The following is a 26289-nucleotide window of genomic DNA, read 5'->3' on the forward strand; positions in this document are numbered from 1 at the left end:
AAATGGATTTATTTGGGGGAATATTTTTTTTTTTGTAATTTATTTGGCGATTTTTTTATTTTTTTTTTTATTTTTTTTTTTAAATTATCTTAACACTTTTTTTTTTTTTTTACTTTATTGAATAGTCCCAGGTGGGACATCACTGTTCTGTGACAGATCGCTGATCTGTCACATCACAGATCACTGTGACAGGTCAGCGATCTGTCACAGGCAGTGCACAAGGCTTCCTCATGCCTGCGCTTTGCAGGCACTGAGGAAGACAGCTTCCTGCCGGCCCCCGAAGGCCCCCGTCGCCATCTTGGATTCGGGGGCCTGCAGGAAAGGAGCCCCCGGCAGCAGCGCTGCACATTGCGCTGCTGTGGGGGGCTCAGGGAAGCACGGAGGGAGCCCCCTCCCTGCCGATGCTTCCCTTTAACCCCCGGTACACCACGATCATGTTTGATCGCGGTGTGCAAGGGGTTAACGTGTCAGGGGCAGTCCGTGACCGCCCCTGACACATTGTGCGGGGTGTCAGCTGTGATAATCAGCTGACACCCGGCCGCGATCAGCGGCGCTCACCACGTGGGCGCCGCTGATCGTGGTAGATGTACTATCCTGTCCATGGGCATAGGGGCCCGGGTCCCATGGACGGGATAGCACGTCTGATGTCAGGAAGGGGTTAAAGAGCTGTAAAAAATAAACATTTCTCATTCACATATTGCCTCTCACTGACAAGTAGCCCGAAACAGAGTCTGCAAATTGAGATTCTGGTTTGTCTTATCCTAAGTCATGTGACAAGGCTCGTTAAAGGGTCGACATTGACTTCTAGTATTGCTACTTCCTATAGGTGGCGCTAGAGTTCTAGGCCTCTTCCTCTCTGAAGAGACAGTTTGCATCGTTCAGATATTCAAATAATTTTTGGATCTTTTATTTTTTTGTGGTGGGGCATAATTTTTCTTTTTTTCTTCTGATATCTGGCAACGGCGCTAGGAAATTAATGGAAACACTTGTCTTTTATTTACATGTTTTTCTTTATGACTACAAAAGACAACTAAAATACATTATTTAAAATCTGTTTCGCCTCTTTGTGACATATTTTTATACATGATTTTGTAACCGCAATTGGATTAGCAGCTTTTTTTCCATGCTTTGTGTCCCACGTAATCTTATAAAACATCTTGTGGGAGCATTTCAACGATTTTTTTTTTTTTTTATATATATATTTTTTTCTGTCTAATTTCCCATCTAACCACTTCCATGGGGTAGGTATATTGGCATCAGCTACAAGGGAAAATCAGCCTTCTGTCTGGCTGCAGAGCTGACTGGGTTACATAGACCCCAGCAGCTCCTGCTCTCTTCCTGCAGCGATCACATGACCATAGTGTCTTTTCTCTGAAGGTACTGTCACACTTAGCGATGTACCAGCGATCCCGACCAGCGATAAGACGCGGTCAGGATCACTGGTACATCGCTAAGTGGTCGCTAGTGAGCTGCCACACAGGCAGATCTCACCAGCAACATTGCTGGGGACGGGGGTCGCTAATTACCTGTCAGACGAGGCGATCCTGACGGCCTCTCGCCCAGCTCCACGCGAAACGGTCCAGGACATTCTCGCGCGATCGGCGATAACCAGCGGGGGAGCGGTCGGAGGTAAGTATCAGACATAGCGATATCGCTAGCAATATCGCTGCTGCATCACAAAAACCTGTGACGTTATAGCGATATTGCTAGCGATATCGCTTAGCGTGACAGGCCCTTAAGTAAGGCATTTTCTGCCTTTTCTGTTGAGAGTCCAGCTGTGTCTTACAGCTGATAGACTAGGCAATGACGTTTTAGAATGTCACTGCAGAGTAGAACTCGGACTGCCCTGCCGTTTATAGCCTGTGTTAGAGTTCATGTCCTCATTCTTGGGGAGAGAATCTACCACTTCAGAGCCCTTTAATAAGTAAGGTAAAATCAACAGTTTGCAGGAGCGCAGAGATGTAGCTTCAACCTGCATACGGTTATTTTATCAACTTTATTGGCTTCAGTTGACTTGTGAGCAGGATTAGCAGAGCCATTAATAATTATAATGAAGGGATCTGAAGTTAAAAGCATGGACAGTTATACACTGATGTGTGATTGCCATCGACGAATGCCACAATTAAGATCCATTTCACACAAAGCATTTAAAGGGAATCTGTCACCCCTTTTTTCGAATGTGAGCTGCCGGCACCAACATCAGGGGTTTATCTACAGCATTCTGTAGATTTCAAAATGCTGTAGATAAGCCCCTAATGTCGGTGCCAGCAGCTCATATTCTAAAAAAGGGTGACAGATTCCCTTTAATAATGCTTTCTTTGCACAACTGTATAGGTCAGGAGTCCCAAACTCAGCCAAGTGAATGGGCGACAGACAGAAAAACATTGAATATGATGAACAGCTCATGAAATACACCATATACATTCTAATGTAGACATACGGCACATATAGGTCTGATATTATGACCTGGAACATACTTGGTTTAATTCATAATCTCTGTTCCAAATATAAGAAGAAAGGATGGATTTTGCTTTACTTTTTTGTGTGTGCCCCAACTGGCTTCATACAGTAATACTGTTTTACAATTGGCCCTATCTTTTAATAATGTCCCCCTTCCTGTAATAATGTCCCACAAGTATGCCATCCGTGTGCTGTATGTGTTTTTCACGGCTTCCTGTATTGGCCTTGTCATCTGTGCTGTCGTAGAAACAGATGTGTGCATAGCAACATCAGTTATAATGGGTACGTGTGGTATGCGTGTAAGAAAAGGTACCACAGGTACTGGAAATATGGATGTATTATGGTAGACTGAGGCCATGTTCACATGGTCAGTATTTTCTATCAGTATGTGTAAACCAAAATCAGGAGTGGGTGATAAATCCAGAAGTGGTGACAAATTTCTAATATACTTTTCGTCTGATTGTTTGGGTATGCCCATGATCAGGAACTGCTGTGGGTTTGACAGGTATTTAAGCAGAGTCAAGCCTGCAGGGGCCGCATGTTACAGCATAGTGGATGGGATTTCTAGAAAACCATTGTCCCCCTACGCGTGTGTGGACATGCGGCGCGTCTTTCAGGACTGCAGCATGCCAATCTCTCTTACGGAGACGCCAGTGTCCACAACCGAAATGAAATCAATAGTGTATTGAACACAGTAAATCTGCACGGTTCAGTGACCACGTGTTCAATAGAAGGCGGCGTTTTGGACGCAGTGAAAATGCGCTATCTGCAAAGCGCTGATACTTCAGGATCGTGGGCACTTACCCTTCCACTCCTGATTTTGACTTCCAAATCCTGATGTAAAAAACTCACCAAATACTGAATGTGTGAATGTGGCCTTAGATACTGAAAGCCCTACTTCCTGGAGAGTGTTCTTCACTGGGTGGCTGGTGGGAAAGTTTTTCTTCCCCATGTAAAGGGTTCTGTGATCACCCACCAACTGTTGTCTTTTGTGTGTAGGGAAGGTGACCGGACAGACGGACTTGTGAGAATAGAGAAAGGAAGGTTTGCACAGTTTAGACAGGTGTCCGTTATTACAGTGGGGAAACAGCTGAGAAAGTGTAGTGGACGTGCAGTACCTTGGGTTGACCATTAGAGGGCAGGGATGAGTGTGAGCATAGGACTTGACATCAACTTAGGGCTTAAGAAACCGTTGGTCATGGGGGGCGGAGTTAGAGGGAACCGGGAAAGATATAAATTTGACAGGAGGGTTCCAGAAAGTTCCAGTCCCCAGGGGGAGCTCAAGTGATAAGGACACTGTCAGTTGTGGCACTGTGAGGAAAACCTAACCAGGGGGACTGAGGAGAGAGAAAGTCAGGGGGGTGGCCCTGACATAAAGTACCGCAGTATAGACGAGGCTCCGGGTGTGGGACACCGTATTTGGAACAACGTTTGACCAGTAAAATTACTGTTGGTGCATAGGCCTACGGCGGCCACAGTGACGGAGCTGTCAGAAACGTCTCAGAGTGTAAAAGGGACGGTACGTACATATACGTCCCTGGAGAAAGTACGTGTCAGAAGGTGTTCTGTAACCGGAGAGTTGTGCAGGGAAGTGTGGTGTGTTGAGAGGCCGTCTGGTGGACGGCGAGAAAACGAATAAACTTGGACCTGTTGCACCCGAAGCTGCGTCCAGCCTGTGTGTACGTTACTGCGCAGTATACAGAGGGACCACCCCCCAGCCCGCCCACCGACCCTGCATGTGCACGTCCAGGCCTTTTTGAGTTCCCAAGCTCCCAAGACAGATTTATTCAAAAAGCTCACCATGAAAGCTGATGTGAAAGAAGCCTAATATGGCAATTGTGTGTGTGTGTATGTATATATATATATATATATATATATATTATATTATATATTTTTTTTTTTTTTTTTCCTCGGATGGAGGTCCATTGACCATAGTGAAATTATATAACCAAGTCTAACTGGAAACATCTAGCTTATGGCATTTATTTTGAGATTTAGAGCAATTCTTGCATCAATGGGAATGAGAATCTGTGCATAATTATCATTGACAAAACATACCTGACTTGCTTTTCTGCCATCTTGTGCCCCAGACTGTAGCATACTTGGCTCAGTGTGAGGACAGCATTCCATTGTGATGTGACCTGTTTAATTTGCTTGTATTGGGCACGTGTATGGCTGGCAGGCAGGGTGTCATCAAGTAGCGGCAGGTCATATAAACTGAGCCTCAAATTCCACTCCAAGTAATAGCAAACTGCCTCTACTATGCTGAAGGAGACAAGAAGCCTCTGTCTGCAGCCTTCTCTCTTGTGTGTTCCTAAATAAAATGCACCCGGGTGCCATTGATATTAATGAATTTAATGTGCAATACATGCTGCCATCTTCTCGATAAAATAGGCTGCAGATAATGGCTAAAGTGTGTGTGGATATAGGGCTTGCATGATAATTCAGTTATAGCTCATTAGGAGGTATGTTAAAAAAAAGACATTTTCTGCATCGGTAAAAACAATGCTTAAATAACAGCCATTAGTCAATATTGCTATGGTTACAGAATATAATTATAGAAAAAAAACAATGAGGCTGATCTATCAGTTTTTGATGTTTTCACACTAGTGTCAAACAGATCTGCCAGGAATGGGAGTAGGCAGGATGGGGGGTGGCAATGCCTGCCCATCAAAATCAAGGAAAATTGGGGCGTTTCTTGCACCAGTAATGTTATTTCAGTCTCTGGCACATCATTTCTGGCGAAGCGTGCGCATCCTAGTGAATTCAACACGTTTTATTCATGCATGCTCCTCATTAAGACTGGGGTACGAAACACCAGTTCGAAAAGAATCTGGGCTTGTGTTGTCAAATCCTAGGCTAGTTTCAAACTAGCGCTTTTGAGCGCAGCGACGGCCTGCGCATGGCCGCCGCTAATCCCCTGCCGCGCCTCCGCCGGTAGCTCCGCCTACCGGCGCATGACGCTGCATGCGTCCTGCGTCCCCTATCTTTATCACTGGGGGCGCAGGCCGTGCGCAGTCTGCGTTTGGCGGCGCATGCGTCCTTTCGACGGTGCGCCGACCTGCACCAAATGCAACCTGCTGCAGTTTGGTTGCGCTCGGCGCACCGTCAAAAGGACGCATGCGCTGCCAAACGCAGACTGCGCACGGCCTGCGCCCCCAGTGATAAAGATAGGGGACGCAGGACGCATGCAGCGTCATGCGCCGGTAGGCGGAGCTACTGGCGGAGGCGCGCCAGGGGGCGGGGCTTAGTGGCGGCCGTGCGCAGGCCGTCGCTGCGCTCAAAAGCGCTAGTGTGAAACTAGCCTTAGTCATACCTGTATTGGGTGTCATTCAGACATCCGTGACTCATGTACATGTGCAAATGCCCTATTGGGACTATTAAATACAGTAAAAAAAGGGGGAAAAAAAAGTTTAAAAAAAAAACTAAGTTCAAATCACCCCCCCTTTTGCTTTTCTAAAAATAAAAGTTAAAAAATAAATACAAATTCACATTTTGGTTTTGCTGGGTTCGTAAAAGTCTGATTTATCAACATATAAAATAAATTAATCCGATTTTTTTTTTTTTTTTTTTTTTTTTTTTTTTTTTTTTTTTTTTTTTTCTTCTCTCTCGTTTCACCATTTACCAATCAAAAGGCCAGAATTACATTTTTTTTGTTGCTGCCCAATACTACAATAAAATGTATTAAGAAGCAACCGAAACATATCTGCTCCAGAATGGTATCTGTAAAAACATCAGCTCAGGGCAATAAGTAAGCGTTCACACAACCCCAGATCTCAAAAATGAAAACGTTATGGACTCTGCAACAACAAAAAATTTGGCTTTTGTTGCCGTTTTCAAATTTTCATTTTTTTTTTTTTTTTTTTCACCACTTAAAAAATAATAAAAACTATACATGTTTGGTATCTGCGTACTCTTACTTATCCTGGAGAATCGTATTGCCAGGTTTTACCATTCAGTGAACGTGGAAAATGAAAATAAAATAAAAAAAAAAAAAAAAAAGCAAAAACAATTGTGAAATTGCACTTGGAATTTTTTTTACGACTTTTCAGAGCAATGTATCAGTTACTTTACTGGATGTTGCAGTTATGATTAAAAATGTTTTTAGCTGTTACGCTGTGTACATACGCTGCGGAAAAGGTGCGGATTCATCCGCGCGGATTTTGTAAAATCCGCAGGTGAAACCGCAGGTCAAAATACCTGCGGATTGCTCTGCGGTTTTGCCCTGCGGTTTTTCATCTCCTCAATGGAGGAGATGGCAAACCGCAGGGGGATCCGCAGAAAGAATTGACATGTCAATTCTTTGTGCGGATTGAAAACCGCAGATAATCCGCGCGGAAAATTCCGCACCGTCTGCACTGCGGTTTTTGATTCCCATAGGGAATCATGCTACTGTACACCGCAGCAAAAACTGCTGCGGGTCCGCAGCGGCCAAAACCGCTGCGGACCCGCAGCAAAATCCGCAGCGTGTGCACACAGCCTTACAGATCAACCAGTTCCCTGAGTGCTGAGCTCTGTATCACCCTGCCCACACCCCTGATTGGCTACAAGCTGCCAGTCCGCCTTGGGAGTGTGGTTGTCTAAATGACAGCAGGGGAACAAGGCTGTAGCGGCCCCCAGAATCAGAAAATCTCCAGGGTTTTAGCTACCGGGGGTAGCTGAGACCCTGGAGAACATGATCAGGGCCAGATTTTCTGGTCCCCGATCACGTGATTACCATTATTCAGTGAATAACGACAATCGGGAATAAAAAAAAAAAAACTGCCTGTTACAATGATTTCTCTCTCTTCTGACATGATGATGTACATGTCAGAGGAAGGAGAAATTATGTCCTCCGAAACCCTTCGGTACCTTAGCCATTCCCCGGTCCCTCCTGTTCCATCTCCCAGCCCTCTGCATCATCTTCCTGGAAAAAAATGACGGTAGCCAGCAACTATAGGAAATCTTTCCTATTTGTTCCTTTTGATCACTGTGATAGACCCTATCACGGTGATAAAAAGAAAAAAAAATAGTAAACCAGATCCCCTTTGTCACTTCCTTAGATAACAATTATAATTTTTTTTTTTCCATTTGCAGTTAGGGTTGTGTTGAGGTTGGGGCGTTTTCAAAAGTGAAAAAAAAAATGACGGGTAGTGTTTAGCGCAAGTGGTCACTCCTTGAGTTTGCATCAAGTGCTTGGGAATTCACCAAGTATCGCAGGTCCCCGCATGGTTTTTTTTGGGTGTCAAACAGCTGCTCAACATGCGGGGCAGGGACTTTAGCATGTCACTCAAGCACCTGTGATATTTGGTGCATACCCGAGCACCCTAGGTATACTAGAGTATACAACGCTAATGATGACGTATTCAATATGACAACCTAATGTTATCAAATTCCGTGTTGTATCTGTGGGTTCAAAATGCTCACTGTACCCCTGGATAAATCCTTTAGGGGTGAGGTTTCCAAAATGGGGTCACTTGGGGGGGTTTCCACTGTTGGGGCTCTCCAAACACGACATGGTGTCCACTCCTGATTCCAGCTAATATTGCTTTCAAAAAGTCAAAAGGCGCTCTTTGGAACCTTTGGAGTCCATTGTCTCCTGTTACTCTTGTGAAAATAAAAAGTTTGGGTCTAAAGTAAACTTTTTGTGAAAAATGTTTGGTTTTTTTTTTTCCCTTCCTCGTTGCTTCAGTTTCTGTGAAGGGTTAAAAAACTTCTTCAATACGGATAAGATTTGCTAAAAATCAGAATCTGGGGTTCTATTAGCTACCTTTTGGCCTTTCTTTGGCAAGTGGGTCAACTACAAATGTATTTTAGGAAGAGAATATCATCTAATTGAAACCTTAGAATTCTGATTTTATAGGAGAACTTGTTTAATAGCAGTAATACTTGGACCCAGTACCACATTGCATGCATATGGAGATTAAACCGGGCATTTCATTTCGATAATGCAAATTATCTGCGCTGTGTGTGTCTCATAAACTGTTTTAGGTTATGTATTAATATAATGTACAAGCTGAGAAATCTGGACATGATTCTTTATGCTGGAAAATTGCAGAGATCTACTAATAATCTTTATATAGCGCCAACCTATTCCGCAGCGCTTTACAGTGTAAGAGCTCTTTATTGTTATACAGCTTTATCAGTGTAAAACATTGCATGCACATACACCATCTTTGTGACTTGCTGGACGGCCGAGCGCACCCTGGGAATGACAAGGCAGCAGGACGTTGCTGGCTTTGCTTCCATTGAAGGCAGAAATGTAGGCAAAGGTTGGAAGAAGTGATTAGAAAGCAGTTTTTTGCCCAATCAGCAGTGTATAAATCGTCTTTACCAGAGGTATTTGCAGCTTACAAGTCTCTTTCAGAAGCTAGCAAATTAAACCATGCAAAAATCAAACACTATTTTTTGATAAAACCATGTGCCGATGTTTGATCCCAGTTACTGCCATCTAGGGGCTAGCATATCTAGAGCAAGGAATGTTATACAAGCAAGTACTTCAGTGCCAGCTATTATGTGGGCGAGGTGCTACATTCCAAACCGGTTCATCCTCAGAATGCATAGCTTGTTTGCCAAAAGACAGTCAATAAGTAGAGCAGTGCAATGATGCCGAATAAAGCGCAGGGATGCGGAAAAGGCTTTTGATCTCCAGCAGACCTCTATGGTTGTCATAGCCAGAGATTGAGCATTTCTGCAACGTACAGACGATCTTATCATTGCCTGTATGTAGCAGAGACTACTGAAGCATGCAAAACGTTAAAAAAAAAAAAAAGTTTTTAAAAATATTAAAATAAAGTTGAAATCACCCCCCTTTTGCCCCATTCAAAATAAAACCATTAAAACAAACATGCACATATTTGGTGCTGCCGCGTTCAGAATCGCCAGATTTATCAATGCAAAAAAAGAATTAACTCGATAAACCGCGTAGCGAGAAAATAAGTCAAAACGCCAAAATTTCCCTCTTTTTTTGGGTCGCCACAACATTGCATTAAAATGGAATAAGGGGCGATCAAAAGATCGTATCTGCACCAAAATGGTATCTTTAAAAACGGCAGCTCGGCGCACAAAAAATAAGCCCCCACCCGACCCGAGATCACGAAAAATGGAGACGCTGCGGGTCTCGGAAAATGATGCAAATTTTCTTTTAAAACAAAGTTTGGATTTTTTTTCACCACTTAGATAAAAACAGAACTTAGACGTGTTTTGTGTCTTTGAACTCGTAATGACCTGGAGAATCATAATGGCAGGTCAGTTTTAGCATTTAGTGAACATGGTAAACAAAAAAGAAAAAAACTGTGGGATTACACTTTTTTTTTTTTTTTGCAATTTCACAGCACTTGGATTTTTTTTTCCCATATTCCAGTACATGATATGTTAAAACCAATGGTATTGTTCAAAAGTACAACTCGTCCTGCAAAGAACAAGCCCTCACATGGCCATATTGACAGAAAAATAAAAAGCTATGGCTATGGTGAAAAAGGGGAGCAAAAGACGGAAACCCAAAAACTGAAATACCTTTGGTTTTTAAGGGGTTAAGAGTCTGAGAAAGCTAGCGTAGTGACCACATGCTCACTTGGCTTCATTATATAATCCACATGGATGTGCCAGGAAGGAAGGATGACCATTACTGTAAAGGGCTGAAGATCACGGATTCCCTCCACCCACTCATGTGCTGATGCTCCGCGCTCCTGTCCAAGTCTCCACTCACTAATTGCCAATAAACAAGTCCTGAACAATGGGGACTTTATTTGGCCTGGCTCTAGTCCACTAAGGGGTTCTCGCTCTCTACACATCTCACATGACTATGATGTCACGAAAACAGGCTCAAATCCGGGAAGTCAGTCTTCTCTACTATTTGCTGCCTGTGGCTAACACGTGGGCAAATGTAAAAGAGACAAACATTATGTCATACAAGGTCAGTCCTTTGTCTCCTAATTTCTTCTGTGGGGGACTGCAGAGCCTAATATAGGGCTGTTCAGCCTATTTATAGTTACCATATTCAAAGCGTTTACATGAATGATTCATGGTGCAGTGACCATGACCGCAGGATGATTATTTCTGCCCTGCAGATAAAGGCCAGTGTATTCTGGAGTCTCTGTGATTAGTGGAATGATGAGTTATGGGTGAACAGCACGAGGCGTATGAGTGCTAGAGGTGTGCAGTCATGTCATTGTATCTACAGAACGATATATGGAGCTCGGACACCATCTGTTGTGCTTTGCGGAAAGCTGACTTTTCAGCTATTTAGCAACAAAAAGAACTGACCATATACTCCGTTTGTGAACGTGGCCTTACTGCTTAAGGCTGTGTGCACACGTTGCAGATTTTGATGCGTCTTCGCAGCTTTTTTGGACGTGCGGAATTGCGTCAAATCCGCAGTGTAGTTGCCAACCAATGTTATTCAATGTGAAATTAAGAATTGCTGTGCACATGCTGCGGAAAAATACGCACAGATTTGCAGCATTTTATTTTCCTCAGCATGTCAATTCTTTTTGCGGATCTGCAGCGTTTCGGCACCCATTGACTTCCATTGAGTCAGGCACATCCGCAGCAAAACTGCAGATGAGAAAAGATTTGCGGATTTGGGTTCGAGAAACGTTGCAGATCGGGAGGAGGAAGGGAGTGTGGGTGGAGACTGTGTGTGTGTCTGTGTGCGGGGGTCTGTGTGTGCATGTGTCCCTGTGTGTGTGCAGGTCTGTGTAGGCAGCCATGGTCTGATGGAACTACTGCTCCCATCGAGCTATGAATCCTGTGACAGTGACAGCATTAGCTGATGATGGGGCAGTAGTTCCATCAGACCATGCCTGTGTTCATTTGTAAAAATAAAAAAAATACAGTACAGTACTACATACATATAACATAAAGTACATACTCACCAATCACCTAGTCCCCGACGCCCTCGATCTACTCTAACCAAAAATAAAATAATAAACCAACCTATACTTACCTTTCTGCCATAGTCCAGTTAATAACGAGTGTCCCACGACGATCTCCCGTGTAGAGCACTGACATCGGGCGATGTCTGTGTTCTATAGGGCCTCCGCGATTCACTGAGAGGCAGAGGTAATCCTACGCAAGGTATCCCTCCACAGCCGGGAGACAGGTCACCTAAGTTCATTCTTAGGCCTCTTTCACACTTCAGTTTTTTGCATCAGTTCAAATCCGCCATAAAGGCTGAGAAGCGGATCCGTTGTGAACGGATGGCACAGGATCCGTTTTTAGACGGATCCTGAAAATGAGGAAATTTTAAAGGAGAGAGAGAGCGATATATTTTTTTTTTGTCCGGCACCCAGAAAGAAATTCAGAGGAACAAACGTTGCAAGCTCCGTTTTTAAATCTTTGAGGATGGTGACGGACAGCAACTTTTGGCGGATACTCAAAAAAAACGGATGCAACGGACAGCAATCCGTCACAATCCGCCATTAATGCAAGTCAATGGGGGAAAAAAAAAGGATCCTCAAAAGAGAATTGAGGATCCGTTTTTTTCAAAACCTGGCGGATTGTGACTGATTGTAAAAAACTGAAGTGTGAAAGAGGCCTTAGACAGATATATCTATAGATAGCTAGATAGATAATCCCATGGATATTGCCCCCCCTACAAATGCCAGCTCTCAGGCGCCCCAGAAATGGTGCATCTCTAAGATGCGCCAATTACGGCACTTATCCGATCTCTTCCCACTGCCGTGTAGCATAAGTATATTGTTTGTTGTATTTTATTATTTTTTTCTGGTGAGCAATGGTTTCGGGGATTAGCTGTATATGGTGAGTATGTGTATTTTATGTGTAAGTGTGTTTTTTTTTTTTTTTTTTTTTTTTTTTTTACTATTCAATACATTAGCCGGATGATGGGACTACTACTGTCCCATCATTGGCTAATGGCGTCACTGTAGCAGTATAGCTGGATAGGACTAGTAGTCCCATCGGACGATGCCTGCCTACACACACACACACACACACACACACACACACACACACACGCGCGCGCAGACCCCCGCACACAGACATGCACATAGTCTCCACCCACACTCTTCCCTCCTCCCTCTCATTTTACATGTGCTGATTTGCCTGACTCAATGGAAGTCAATGGGTGCAGAAAAACTGCATTTCCACAAAAAGAATTGACATTATGCCGAAAATAAAACACTGCAAATCTGTGGGTATTTTTCCACAGCATGTGCACAGCAAATCTCCATTTCCCATAGATTAACATTGGCTGTGTACTACACTGTGGATTTGATGCAATTCCGTGCTTCCAAAAACGCTGCGGAAACGCATCTAAATCCACAACTTGTGCACACAGCCTTATGCTCTGCACATGGGGTAACAACACAGCTAATCAGCAGAACTATACTAAATTTCTAATTGGAGGTATTTACTAATATTATTACACCTACTACACATTGTGATAGTATATTGGAGATGGGAATATTTCTTTAGTTGCTAGTGGTCGTAACCATGGATACCTAAGCTACTGAAATGCACATGGTGTAAGCGATATAGCGAATCAGAAGAACTATACTACATTTCAAATTGGAGATATTTGCTAAAAGTATTATTACACCTACTATATATTGGGATGCTGATCTTGGAGATGGGAATACCCCTTTAAATGAATGCTGTGTAATGTGCTTATATGCTGTCTATTATTAGAGGTGAAAGATATTTTATTACCCATTTAAAGTAATAGTGAATTCTTCCCATGGTAACATTTGGTTGTAATTAATGCAGGTGAAACTGCTGAGAAAGGCTGTACATAGCACTGACCTGACTCATCTATTACAATGTGTTGGAAATAGAAACAGACATCAAGTGACTACTAATAACCTCTGTGTGAAATGAGTGTCTGTATTGTTTGAATATGTAACCTATAGATTGGGATACATGTGAGCATTCATTAAAGAGCTTATCCAAGTTTTTCAAATTGATGTTAGATCTAAAGACATACTGATCGGGAATGTAGATTGTGAGTCCCAATGGGGACAGTGCTGATGTCTGTAAAGCGCTGCGGAATATGATGGTGCTATAAAAGTGAGTAAGATAAATTCTTCAAATAGTCCGTTAGCATTAGATCTGTGGGGTCCAGCCCCTGGCATGTCAGTCAGGTAGCTGTTTGAGGTGAGTGCTGCAGCCTCTTTATTTAGTGTGACTTGTATGGCTAAGCATGGTTTTGCAGCCATTATTTTTTTTTTTTCTGTGTATGTGTGAATGTATTGTAGTGTGAATATATTAACGCACTCAACTACCCCTGCTTTCTCCAGGACCTAGCTTCATTCTGCTTATCTTCTCAGTGATGTCTCTACACTTCCGACTAGCTGGCTCTCTATGCTCTGTATATGAGCTAGAAGTCTCTTTTACAATGTAAGGTTATGGGGCTTTGTTCTGATGGTCCATAGACTTCCATTGTTAAAGCCACTTTTGGGTCATGCAGAGCACAGGGTGACATGGAGAGTCTGCAGAGTGGTGACGGGACTGGGTAAGGCGAGTTTCACACTAGCGTATGGCAGGGCTGCGTAGTTCCTCCGTGAAGATCCACCCACTGCCGCACCTCCTCCAGTCAGCTCCGCCTACGACTGCATGTGGCCTGCCGATGTATGCGAATGCGTCCGTTTGCGTCGTTTTGACGGTGCGGCGACCTGCGCCAAACGCAACATGTTGCATTTTGTTGCGGTCGCCGCACCATCAAAATGACGCATACAAAGGCATCACCACACATCTAGATAAGTTCCTTGGGTGGTCTAGTTTCCAAAATGGGGTCACTTGTGGGAGGTTTCTACTGTTTAGGCACATCACGGGCTCTGCAAACGGAACGTGACACCCACAGACCATTCCATCAAAGTCTGCATTCCAGAACGTCACTACTTCCCTTCCAATCCCCGTGTGCCCATACAGTAGTTTTCTCCCACATATGGGGTACCAGTGTACTCAGGACAAATTGGACACCAACTTTTGGGGTCCAATTTCTCCTGTTACCCTTGGGGGCTAAAAAGATCATTTTTGTGAAAAAAAAAATTGATATTTTTTTTTCATTTTCACGGCTCTACATTATAAACTTTAGGGAAACACTTGGGGGTTCAAAGTGCTCACCACACATCTAGATAAGTTCCTTAAGGGTCTAGTTTCCAAAATGGGGTCACTTGTTGGGGGTTTCCACTGTTTAGACACATCAGGGGCTCTCCAAACGCGGCATGGCGTCCGATCTCAATTCCAGCCAATTCTGCATTGAAAAAGTCAAACGGCGCTCCTTCCTTTCTGAGCTTTGCGGTGTGCCCAAACAGTGGTTTACCCCCACATATGCACGTACAATGTTGAACCAGGGCTGTGGAGTCGGTAAGCCACAGTTGCGACTCCGACTCCTGGATTTTATCAGGCTCCGACTCCGACTCCTTCATAAATGGCCAATTCATAACAACAAATTTACTGTTGTAAAATATTAAACATCGTGCTTATTCAGTTTCTCACCATCATATAAGTAATCAGACCACTTAGAGCAAAAACTACATTTATTAGAATACAATTAGAATATAGCAAATAACTTTTCTAAACTGTAAGTAAATATGCAATAAACACTTTTATGCAGTTAATAAGAAGAAATCTATAAATTTGTGCTCAGAAAAAGTATTGCCTCTGTCAGATCCTCCTTCATGGATGCCCTCAAATCTGATCTAATTATTTTGAGAGCAGAGAACAACCTCTCTACACTAACTTGTGTTGGTGGCAAAGCAGTAACCACTCAGGCAACATCTCTGACAATGTCAGGATACAGAGGAATCGCTTGTTGCACTGTTATTTTTGATGAACGGTCAAATTTCTCAATTTCTTTTAGTGCACATGAAAAATTCTGCTGAAATGTACTGGCTGTGTTCCTTGATGGGGATGACTCTTCTATGCGGGAACACTTTGCACGGTCCTTGTGATCCAAATATTTTTTTAAATTAAATTCGTCATCAGTTGATGAGGGTGAAGATGTGGCAGGACGACCAAATTCTTCTTGTTCCTCCTGACTGTTCTGCAACCCTTTCATCCTTACTGCTATTTCAAACAGAGCTTCTTTTCCTTTACTTAGCTGTTGATCATCTAGAAGAATCCGATGCATTGGGTCTACATAAACAGCTGCCAAAAGAATGTTATTTTGTAATAGTAGCTCCTCTCTCCATTTCATTGATGTAGCAATGCCACTTGCAATTAACCCTCCTCTTTGGGACAGGCGAAACATCAGGTTCTTCCACTCCTTTAAGAAAATACCTGCAGTTAAGTCCTCTGCTTGTAATTTTTTAGTCACTGTAAATGGGTGCTCTAGCAATTTTTCCAGCTCAGTCACCTGATTCCACTGACTTTCATTTAGCGTCAGTTGAGGGTTAGCCATGTCTACAACAAAGGTTTTCAGTTCAACCAAGCGCTGAATCATTAAGTACTGCCCCATCGTGTGGCTTGATCAATAATTGCCCCTTTTCCAGCACGTCTCTTCAAAATTGAGTCAACTTTAGGGGTTCTGGCAACAGTAGCCAATTTTCTCACCTTGCCAATCAGTGCAGCAGCATGTCCTTCTTGCAGACTGTCTCTTATAGCCAGCTGTAGCGTATGCACAACACAGGGCATGTGATGAATGAAAGAACATATTGACACAGTTTCAACAAGATCATCTAAACTATCATGTTGCTGTTCATCTGAAGCAACTTCAGTTTGCTCCTCAGTTACAATACTGTGTTCCTCTATTTCAAACATTTCTGTGTCTGTGGACCCAGAATGTTCTTCTAGATGCTGGTCACCATCATTACTCTCATTCATTAGCTTAATAGTACTTATCATATTTGAAGCATTGTCAGTTATGACAGAAAGAACTGGCTCTTTTTTAAGTTCATAGTCTTGCAGAACCTTTTCCACCAAGACCAGGAGAAACTCACTGGTGTGATGAGCTTTGGTGTCTTTTACTGCCAATGTCTTGGTAACTATTTCATTTTTGTCACAAACAAATCGGACATTGATGGCAAAATAGTTCACTCTGTGACGTGTGCAGGCATCCATTTTAAGAAACAGAAAGCGTCCCTTGAGAGTTTTTTTTAAGTTCTTCCTTTTGTTTAAAAGCTTCTTCGATTTACTAATTTTCTAATACTCTCTCTCTCTCCAGAGAAACACCAAGCTTGCGGGCCATTTCCCCATTCAGACACACAAAAGCTGGTCGTGAAAATAATGAAATAGGCACACTATCCTTTACAACAAGCTCTATGATCTGTTTTTTAAATGTATCTATCTACTGTCATTGTCACAGTAACTTTGTCACTGACAAAATATCTTGCAACTGATGGCTGCAAAGTTCTCTGCTCCTTTGTTTGGCTGGAAGAGCTGGGCACTGGTTCATTGGTTTGGATGCAGTCTCTCTCATCCACTGCTTTCAGTACTTCTGGATGAAAGCGCTGTAAATGTCTCTTTAGATTAGAAGCTCTGGTAGGAGCATTTTTATCTTTGCCTGAATATGCACTCATCTTGGCTTCACAGCATTTGTTTTCGTCTGGATCATTTGTCATACACTGACAGACATAATGTTTTCTATCTTGAGTGATGGTGAAATGTTCAAATACAGCTGATTTAATGTGATGCTTCTTTGACATTCTCAAGTTTTTAATTCTGCATTCACAATCCAAATGACAATTGTTCTTCCTAAAAACAATTGTACAAAATTATTGCCAGGTCGTACAACTGATATAGTGGTCAGTAATACTGTTATTATTCCTCATGTACTCACAGTTAACTGATGCAAAGTTTGTTGAAAGGATAATACTTCTTACAGTCTTCCTCTTCTGAGTAGCAGGCAGCTGTGAGATGCTTGGAAGATGCACACCTAGTATGATCTAGTCTAGAGGAGGAGCTTTACTACTAAGAATTTGCAACACATTTTCACTTTCAGTTTCATACATTGTAAGTAGGGGGGTTGGGGCAGCATGAGGTTAACAAAGTATAAGATTAGATAAGGGCAGTGGAGAACAGTGACACACAAGAAGTAAGAAATGTCTCTATCTCCAGCAGAACTGCTTATCACTGTTCATAGTTTGAAAAGAACATATATATTTGAGTAACATTTATAAAATTCATATGAAAGTTCAATTATGAAATATTAATACATTTTTTTTAAAGCTGGAGTCGGTACATTTCTACCGACTCCGACCAAAACTAACTCCGACTCTCCGACTCCACAGCCCTGTGTTGAACTGTACATTTTTCTCTAGTGGTTTGTATAGGGACCAAAAATGCATGTGAAAATGCATTTAACTAAAATGCAGTCGCATTTTTAATTACAGAATGAAAGCTTTTCTGTCCAAAAAAAGCATTAAAAAGCACTTCTTGAAATCTGCACTAAAAAGGCATAAAATAAAGGGGAAAAGCAGCAAAAACACAATCTGAGAAGATTCAGACCTGCAGATAAAAAGCAGCAGAAAAAAAGGACAATTTTCACTGTGTGATCACGCCCTTACCCTTTTACGGTACTGCTAGATGCTGTCCACGCGCAGCAGGTCAATGGGTGCATGCTATGAAACAAAATCACGTGGCTGTTGGTGACCGCAGCAGGGTGGTCTGAACCCACCCTATGCCAATGTACATGTACAACAGGTTGTGAACCCAGCTATCAGAGGTAGCTGGACAAGAGATGCGCTGCATTTCCATTTCTGCCTTCACGGTCTAGTAAATAGAAGCCACAATATCCAACAATGATCGACAACACCTTAGGACAGGCCATCTGTTTTTATGCACTAGATAACCCTTTAAAATGACTATGTGCTGTTCTGCTGTCGGAGCACATGAACAATATAAATATCGCCTCACGTGTAGCTGCAAGACATTCATTTGTTTATCATAATTGAGGTGCGTAGCATGGAGAACTATGAGTGGAATTCAGCCCCAGCGCGTCTTGAGAATAGTTACTTCCTGCCATTATTAGGAAAGAGAAAGCACACAAGGCGGCATTATGCCGTGCCATATGTGTGACGTGCCTCCTTATTTCTAGGTGGTGGTGTCGCCCCAGCCTCTCTCGGGGAGTTCTTTCATCATTAAAAAGGAATCTGTCAGTAGGATTGTCCCTCCTAAACTGTCTATGTGGGCACGCAGGTAGAAGGAAGGCTAATAAAGTGAAACTTTGATGTCTTAATGCAGAGAGCCACATTTTCTTATATAAATGAGCTGTTCTAGGCTATGGTCCGAACACCGATCTGCAGGAGAACCTGCCTCAGAGATTATTGTAAATGAATGGGGGGTTACCATTGTGGCGTATCACTGATACAGAACAGTACGACTCAACGGTAGAAAACGGTACACAATGCTTGATAAATTTGCCAAATTCAAAGATGTACTTTATTTGGGATTTTACTTTTTTGTTTTTTTGCTCCTTTTTTACATTAACATGTTGCACAATTCTTTCAATAAGCTTTAAAATGCCACACATTAGTTTTCAACTAGGCAAAAAAGAAAAAAGACATTTGATATTCCACTAGGGTATTGGAGTACCATCGAGCAAGAATTTGGAGACCTTTCAAAAAAAATTGCATGTGATTTAGCCAGAAACAGTTGACTAATGAAAACAATGCCCACGTTGTCAAGCGCAGACCAAAAATGACGAGGACTGAGAAAGCTGGCACAAAAGCCAGAGCAAATTTGGAACAAAAATAAAAATACCTAAAATCCTAACATTTATGTTGGAAAAGGCGCTAAAAGATTATACCAAGGTTTTCATTCTTTTAAGATAAGACATCCTCTCCTTCTCTGGTCTTTTCCTGTTACTTGGGCAGGCAGCAGCACCACCCCATCATGGATCTCCTTCTTCCCGGAGTTTAGTTTACATTTATTACCCCGCAGATACACCATGTCGGACCCCCAGCTGACAGGCGCCAACAGCACTGATCAATGTCAGAGGAAAGAATAGAACGGCACATGCTCTTTGATAGAGAAGCAGCATAGGGAGAATTTGCATTAATATTAGATCAATGTGCGATGGTCAGGCTGCAGATAATGGAAAAGCAGCAATAGTGCATGTCTGTCCCCAGCTGTACATGGTAAGGACATGACTTCATTTGTAACTGAAGCATAATAGTTATCATGTGCCATTTTCAGGAAAATCCTCATTGACTTATACCGTGGGCCATCAGGAAGAATTTTACCATCAGACACCTTGTTTCTTGCAATGTAAAAGAACCTGGAAACTTCAAACAACATTCTTAGTCTTATGCTTCTTTACTATAGAGAGAATTAATTGAAATAAAATAGAGAAATACGGTACATGCACAGTGGAACGAAGCAACAAGGGATATATCAGATGTGCGTATATTTGGCTTCTTGGGATTCATCCTCATCTGGCACTACTGAATACTTTTTGCATATAATCTACATAAACCATGTTCAGTAGAAAAAAAGAACTAAATCAATTATTTTAAATACATTTCTAAATACATTTAATCAGCAAATCACAAAACTTTTAAGTAGTATTAAAATGGCTGCTGCATTAATACACTGTCACAAACCAGTCCAGTCGTGTTAGGATAGGCCTGTGAGCATGTGCAGCAGGAAACCCTGTTACTCAAATTTGGAGCTATCTATACTATGTAATTTAGAGAGCCAGGCTGGACAGTAGTATGGGCGGCTCCTTCCTGTAGAACTCCTTTATATCTTTAGTATTAGATCAAACAGACAGGGTGGACAGCAGTTTGAGAGGCCTTCTCTTTAGTTCAGCACCCCTATATAGCTCCATTTTTAGATCAGAAAGAGAGAGTGTACAGCGATGTGAGTGCAGTATAGTCTGTTACCATAATAATGCTGGTATCTCCAGTATTGGGTAAGAAAGACAAGATGGACAGCAGAGTAAGTGGTCTCTTGTTACCTCATCGGCCCTGGTATCTTGAGTATTAGATGGGAGGACAACAGTGTGAGCAGCCTCTTTAGTAACCCTGTTATTTCCAGTATGAAATTAGAAAGACTATGGACAGCAGTGTGAGCAGTCTCTCTACCTCAGTTCCCTTAATATCTCCAGTATTAGTTTGGAAAAAACAGGGTGGACAGCAGTGTGAGCAGCCTCTTATTGTCTCAACACCACTAGTATCTCCAATATTAGATAAAGACAGGATGGACAGCAGGGTAAGTGGTCTCATTACCTCATTGGCCCCGGTATCTCAAGTATTAGATGAGAGGGACTGGGAGGACAGCAGTGTGAGCAGTCTCTTACCACAGCACCCTGGTATTTCCAGTATTACTTCAGTAAAATAGTGAACAGCAGTGTGAGCAGTCTCTTCTTACCTGCAAATGGATACGTACTACCTCTACTCAGGACTAGATCAGAATATCCACTGGAAGCGCAGCTTCCTCCACATGAAGGGGGCTTAGCTTCCTGCTGCACATGCTCATACCTTACCTACCACCATTCTAGGACTGGTTTCTGGCAGTGTTAAAGGACAGTGGCCATTTTAATTCTATGGTGTTTCCCTCAGTAAACAAAACAATTGTGATTTGCTGTTTAAAAGCATTTAGGAATTTTTTTATGATGGAATTTACGTTAGTTTATTTTTAATTTTGGAGAGCGCCTTTAAACAACTTGTCTTTGGTGTTGGAAGCATTATCAATATTTCATTAATTTTTCAGACATTTCTTCAAATTGTGGATAAAGATCTGATGGCAGATAATGTCAACCTCTAACAACATAGCGCAAGCTCGAAAGCTGGTGGAGCAACTCCGTATCGAGGCCGGTATCGAAAGAATTAAGGTATACTTAACACGTTCATTGTCTTTTGGTTCAGTTTGAATGTCATCTGAGCTGATTCCACTGGGATAAGCCTGATTACTGGAAGGTTAAGGGATTTTACCAGTTGTAATCATATTTGATCTGAACTGATTAGCTAGCCATCTGGGCAACAATACCCTGCGCTTGTCTCCAGATTAGTAGTCCTTTGCGCACAGTAACCTCTGTTGGATTGTTATATGACAAGAATTCCAGTGATTAACACTAGGAGCAATGTTCTTTTTCTCAACCACCAGTACATTTCCTTGTGCAGCGACAGTACAGTGAGGTCTGTGTGTGTCATTGTGTGCTTCTGTATGTACACTACTGTAGATGAGTAATGGACAGACTGTACAGAAAAGGGACACTGGCTCCTAGAAGATGATCTGAAGACTTGTGCCATTGTCATCCTCATGCCAGCGATGCCATGAAAGTACACATGTGGTGTACTGCAGTGTGAGCATGCGTAGCGGGCACTCGACAAGTGATGGCTTCAATATACACGCAGATACAAATTCTCATCCTGTCCCCACAGCACTTGCCAACTTACTTTTGTGTTAAGGCATTCGGTAGAAACACAATTCTAGTGCTGAAATTCGAAACAACTGGAGATTTCCATTTATTTTCGCAGTGTGAATAAAAAAAAAAGCAGGTAAAAAAATAAATATAAGCTCCTGCCAATCCAAATGATTGCTATTATCCCTGCCCCTGTCAAAAACCATGCATCTGATATCTAAAATTAATTGTTACAGGAAGAGGACCAAATTTTAAAATGTATTTTCATCCTTTGTGGCTGTAAATTGAAAAAAAAATTACAATGTGGGAAAAAAGACAATTATTTCCTTTATGTTCACACTATTTGCTGCTAGTGGCAAAAAAATAAAATAAAAATAAAAAGTATAAGAGTGGAGTATAAAAATAGCCTAAAAATGAAGCCCAGTGCAAACTCTCTTTAAACCGCATCAATAAAAAAAAAACAGCGAAAATGATGCCTGGTCAGTAACTGGGGTAAATGGCCCAGCCTTGGAATTGGTTATTGATCCTAGGACTCCTCACAACACGCAGTATAATGTGTAAATGCTGTCTTCTTTCTACACTTCTCCTTATACAGCATGCTTCTGAGGACTAGAATAGAAGAATTCACAAATCTGCTTGTCCTGAGAGAAGTGCTATAATTGTTATTTTCTCGTATTTTGTGTGTGAACAAGGTCAAATAAGTGGCACAAAGTTATAGTTTGCATGTATTTTATCTTTTCAGCAAACGCATGTGAAAAAGCTAAGTCTGCCCAAAGGTAACAAGGAGGTGGCTGATTTGTGGCCACAAATGTTTATAGAAGATTTTTCAATTTAAGGCCAGGATCACACAAGGGTATATTCTCTCCTGCAAGGGAATTAGATCGATTATGGTAATGACACTCTGACTTTTTGAGAGAATTTTAGCACAGGTGAGGAGAAGGTGGAGAACAAAATGTCTCCATCTTCTCCATTGTGTGAGTCTGTGCAGTCCGATGATTTCCACACACCCATAGACTTGAATGCATGCAAATCGGAGCATGTTGCAATTTTTCTCATGCCAAATTGGCATGAGAAATGAAGCGCTGATCAGTGCTGCCCCATATGCTCAAAATGGTATTTCATCTCTGTCCAGATTGGGTCCAAACTGGTCAGGACATTTTATCGGGCTTTGCTACATTGTTCCAGTACCTTCCATAGAGATGAATAGGGTAGCTCGCCTGTTTCATGTTTCCAGCCACCCGTGGCCAATCCATTGATATTCCCATCTTAGCCATGAATGGCGGATATGGGAATAGTTTTTTAACCCCTTTCTGACATCAGATGTACTATCCCGTCCATGGGACCCGGACCCCTATGCCCATGGACGGGATAGTACGTCTAGTGCGATCAGCGTCGCCCACGTGGTGAGGGCCGCTAATCGCGGCCAGGTGTCAGCTGATTATCACAGCTGACACCCGGCACAATATGTCAGGGGCGGTCACGGACCGCCCCCGACACGTTAACGCACACCGCGATCAAACATGATCGCGGTGTACCGGGGTTAAAGGGAAGCATCGGCAGGGAGGGGGCTCCCTCCGTGCTTCCCTGAGCCCCCCACGGCAGCGCAATGTGCAGCGCTGCTGCGGGGGGCTCCTTCCCTGCAGACCCCCGAATCCAAGATGGCGACGGGGGCCTTCGGGGGCCTGCAGTGAGCTGATTTCCTCAGTGCCTGCAAAGCGCAGGCATGAGGAAGTCTGCAACAGTGCCTGTGACAGATCGCTGATCTGTGATGTGACAGATCAGCGATCTGTCACAGGACAGTGATGTCCCACCTGGGACTATGTAATAAAGTTAAAAAAAAAAAAAAGTTAAAATAATTTAAAAAAAAAAACGCCAAATTAGAAAAAAAAAAAAAATTCCCCCAATAAATTCATTTTTTGGAAATAAAAAAAAATCCAATAAAAGTACACATAGTAGGTATCGCCGCGTCCGTAACGACCTGCCCTATAAAACTGTCCTATTAGTTAATCCCTTTAGCGCACCCCTTAAAAAATAAAACGAAACAAAAAATGATTTATCATACCGCCAAACAAAAAGTTCAATAACGCGCTATCAAAAAGACGCATATAAATATCCATGGTACCGCTGAAAACGTCATCTTGTCCCGCAAAAAGTGAGCCGCCACACAGCGTTATCAGCGAAAAAATAAAAGTTATAGCTCGCAGAATAAAGCGATGAAAAAATAATTTTTTATATAAAATAGTTTTCATTGCATAAAACCGGCAAAACATAAAAAACGACCTAAATGAGGTATCGCTGTAACCGTACTGACCCGAAGAATAAAAGGGCTTTGTCAAGTTTACCGCACGCGGAACGGTGTAAACGCAACGCCCCCAAAAGAAATTCATGAAACGCTGGTTTTTGTTCATTCTACGTCCCAAAAATCGGAATAAAAAGCGATCAAAAAATGTCACGTGCCCGAAAATGGTACCAGTAAAAACGTCAACTCGTCCCGCAAAAAATAAGACCTCACATGACTCGGTGGGTCAAAATACGGAAAAATTATAGCTCTCAATATTTCTTGATGCAAAATCTATTTTTACAATAAAAGGCGTCTTTTAGCGTGTGACAGCTGCCAAACATAAAAACCCGCTATAAATAGTAAATCAAACCCCCCGTTATCACCCCCTTAGTTAGGGAAAAATAATAAAACTAAAAGAAAATGTATTTATTTCCATTTTCCCGTTAGGGTTAGGGCTAGGGTTAGGGTTGAGATTAGGGTTAGGGGTGTGTTGGGGTTTGGGTTGGAGTTAGAATTGGGGGTTTCCACTGTTTAGGCACATCAGGTGCTCTCCAAATGCAACATGGCGTCTGATCTCAATTCCAGCCAATTCTGAGTTGAAAAAGTCAAATGGTGCTCCTTCCCTTCCAAGCTCTGCCATGCGCCCAAACAGTGTTTTACACCCACATGTAGGGTATCATCCTACTCATGACAAATTGCAAAACAACTTTTGGGGTCCAATTTCTCCTGTTACCCTTAGGAAAATAAAAAATTGGGGGCAAAAATATCATTTTTGTGGAAAAAAATGATTTTTTTATTTTCACGCCCGGGCGTTATAAACTTCTGTGAAGCGCTTGGGGGTTCAAAGTGCTCACCACACATCTAGATAAGTTCCGTGGGGGGTCTAGTGTCCAAAATGGGGTCACTTGTGGGGAGTTTCAATAGTTTAGGTACATCATGGGCTCTCCAAACGCACATGACACCCGCAGACCATTCCATCAAAGTCTGCATTCCAAAACGTCACTACTTCCCTTCCGAGCCCCGACGTGTGTCCATACAGTAGTTTTCTCCCACATATGGGGTATCCGTGTACTCAGGACAAATTGGACAACAACTTTTGGGGTCCAATTTCTCCTGTTACCCTTGGGAAAATAAAAAAAATTGGTGACTAAAAGATCATGTTTGTGGAAAAATACAAATTTTTTATTTTCACGCCCGGGCGTTATAAACTTCTGTGAAGCACTGGGGGGTTCTAAGTGCTCACCACATATCTAGATAAGTTCCTTGGGGGGTCTAGTTTCCAAAATGGTGTCATTTGTGGGGGGTTTCCACTGTTTTGGTACATCAGGGGTTTTCCAATCGCGACATGGTGTCCGATCTCGATTCCAGCCAAAAACGTCAAATGGCGCTGCTTCCCTTCCGAGCTCTGCCATGCGCCCAAATAGTGGTTTACCCCCCACATGTGGGGTATCGCCGTACTCAGGACAAATTGCACAATAACTTTTAGGGTCCTGTTACCCTTGGGAAAATAAAAATTGGTGGTGAAAAGATCATTTTTGTGGAAAAAATGATTTTTTTTAATTGTACCGCTGTACGTTATAAACTTCTGTGAAGCCCTTGTGGGTTCAAAGTTCTCACCACATATCTAGATAAGCTCCTTGGGGGGTCTAGTTTCCAAAATGGGGTCACTTGTGGGGGGTTTCCACTGTTTAGGTACATCAGGGGCTCTCCAAACGTGACATGGCGTCCGATCTGAATTCCAGCTAATTTTGCATTGAAAAAGTCAAACGGCGCTCCTTTCCTTCTGAGCTCTGCCATGCGCCGAAACAGTGGTTCCCCACCCCAAGTTTTTTGTGTGCCGTATCTCGGATTTAAAGGCATAAAAAAATCAAAGTTGGAAAATTGCGACATTTTCGCCAAATTTCCGTTTTTTTCACAAACGCAAGTTATTTGAATAAAATTTTACCACTAACATGAAGTACAATATGTCACGAGAAAACAATGTCAGAATCGCCGGGATCCATGGAAGCGTTCCAGAGTTATGACCTCATAAAGGGACAGTGGCCAGAATGGTAAAAATTGGCCCGGTCATGAATGTGCAAATCACCCTTGGGGGTGAAGGGGTTAAGCTAAAGGTACACTTGACTTGCCTGCACCTTTGTGTACTCCTGTGTGTAGCCTTATACGATCTGTCAGCTAGAATAGTATTTATTCTGCAAAGAGTAGGATAAAGTTTTACATTTACAGCTACTCGCATGCTACCTTTGCTTTTTGCTTTCACGGTTATCCACAAATGAAAGATACTTGCGTATGGACGTAATGT

The 26289-nt window shown here is 42.5% G+C and overlaps 1 protein-coding gene across 6 annotated transcripts in view; it reads left to right on the top strand.

The window, feature by feature from the left end:
* Window positions 1-26289, top strand: part of GNG7 (G protein subunit gamma 7) — a 269067-nt gene that overhangs the window by 237413 nt on the left and 5365 nt on the right. For 5 of the 6 annotated variants that reach the window (XM_073546854.1, XM_073546821.1, XM_073546848.1 and 2 more), the window contains one exon: window positions 21055-21175. In XM_073546854.1, the coding sequence (XP_073402955.1) occupies window positions 21095-21175 (81 nt within the window). In that variant the 5' untranslated portion in view covers window positions 21055-21094. Of the gene's footprint in view, window positions 1-19536; window positions 19741-21054; window positions 21176-26289 lie in introns of all 6 variants that reach the window. The other variant, XM_073546842.1, reaches the window with a different exon arrangement.

This window comes from Dendrobates tinctorius, unplaced genomic scaffold, assembly GCF_039654945.1.
Source record: "Dendrobates tinctorius isolate UK_male_01 unplaced genomic scaffold, ASM3965494v1 ptg000011l, whole genome shotgun sequence".
Lineage (NCBI taxonomy): Eukaryota > Metazoa > Chordata > Amphibia > Anura > Dendrobatidae > Dendrobates > Dendrobates tinctorius.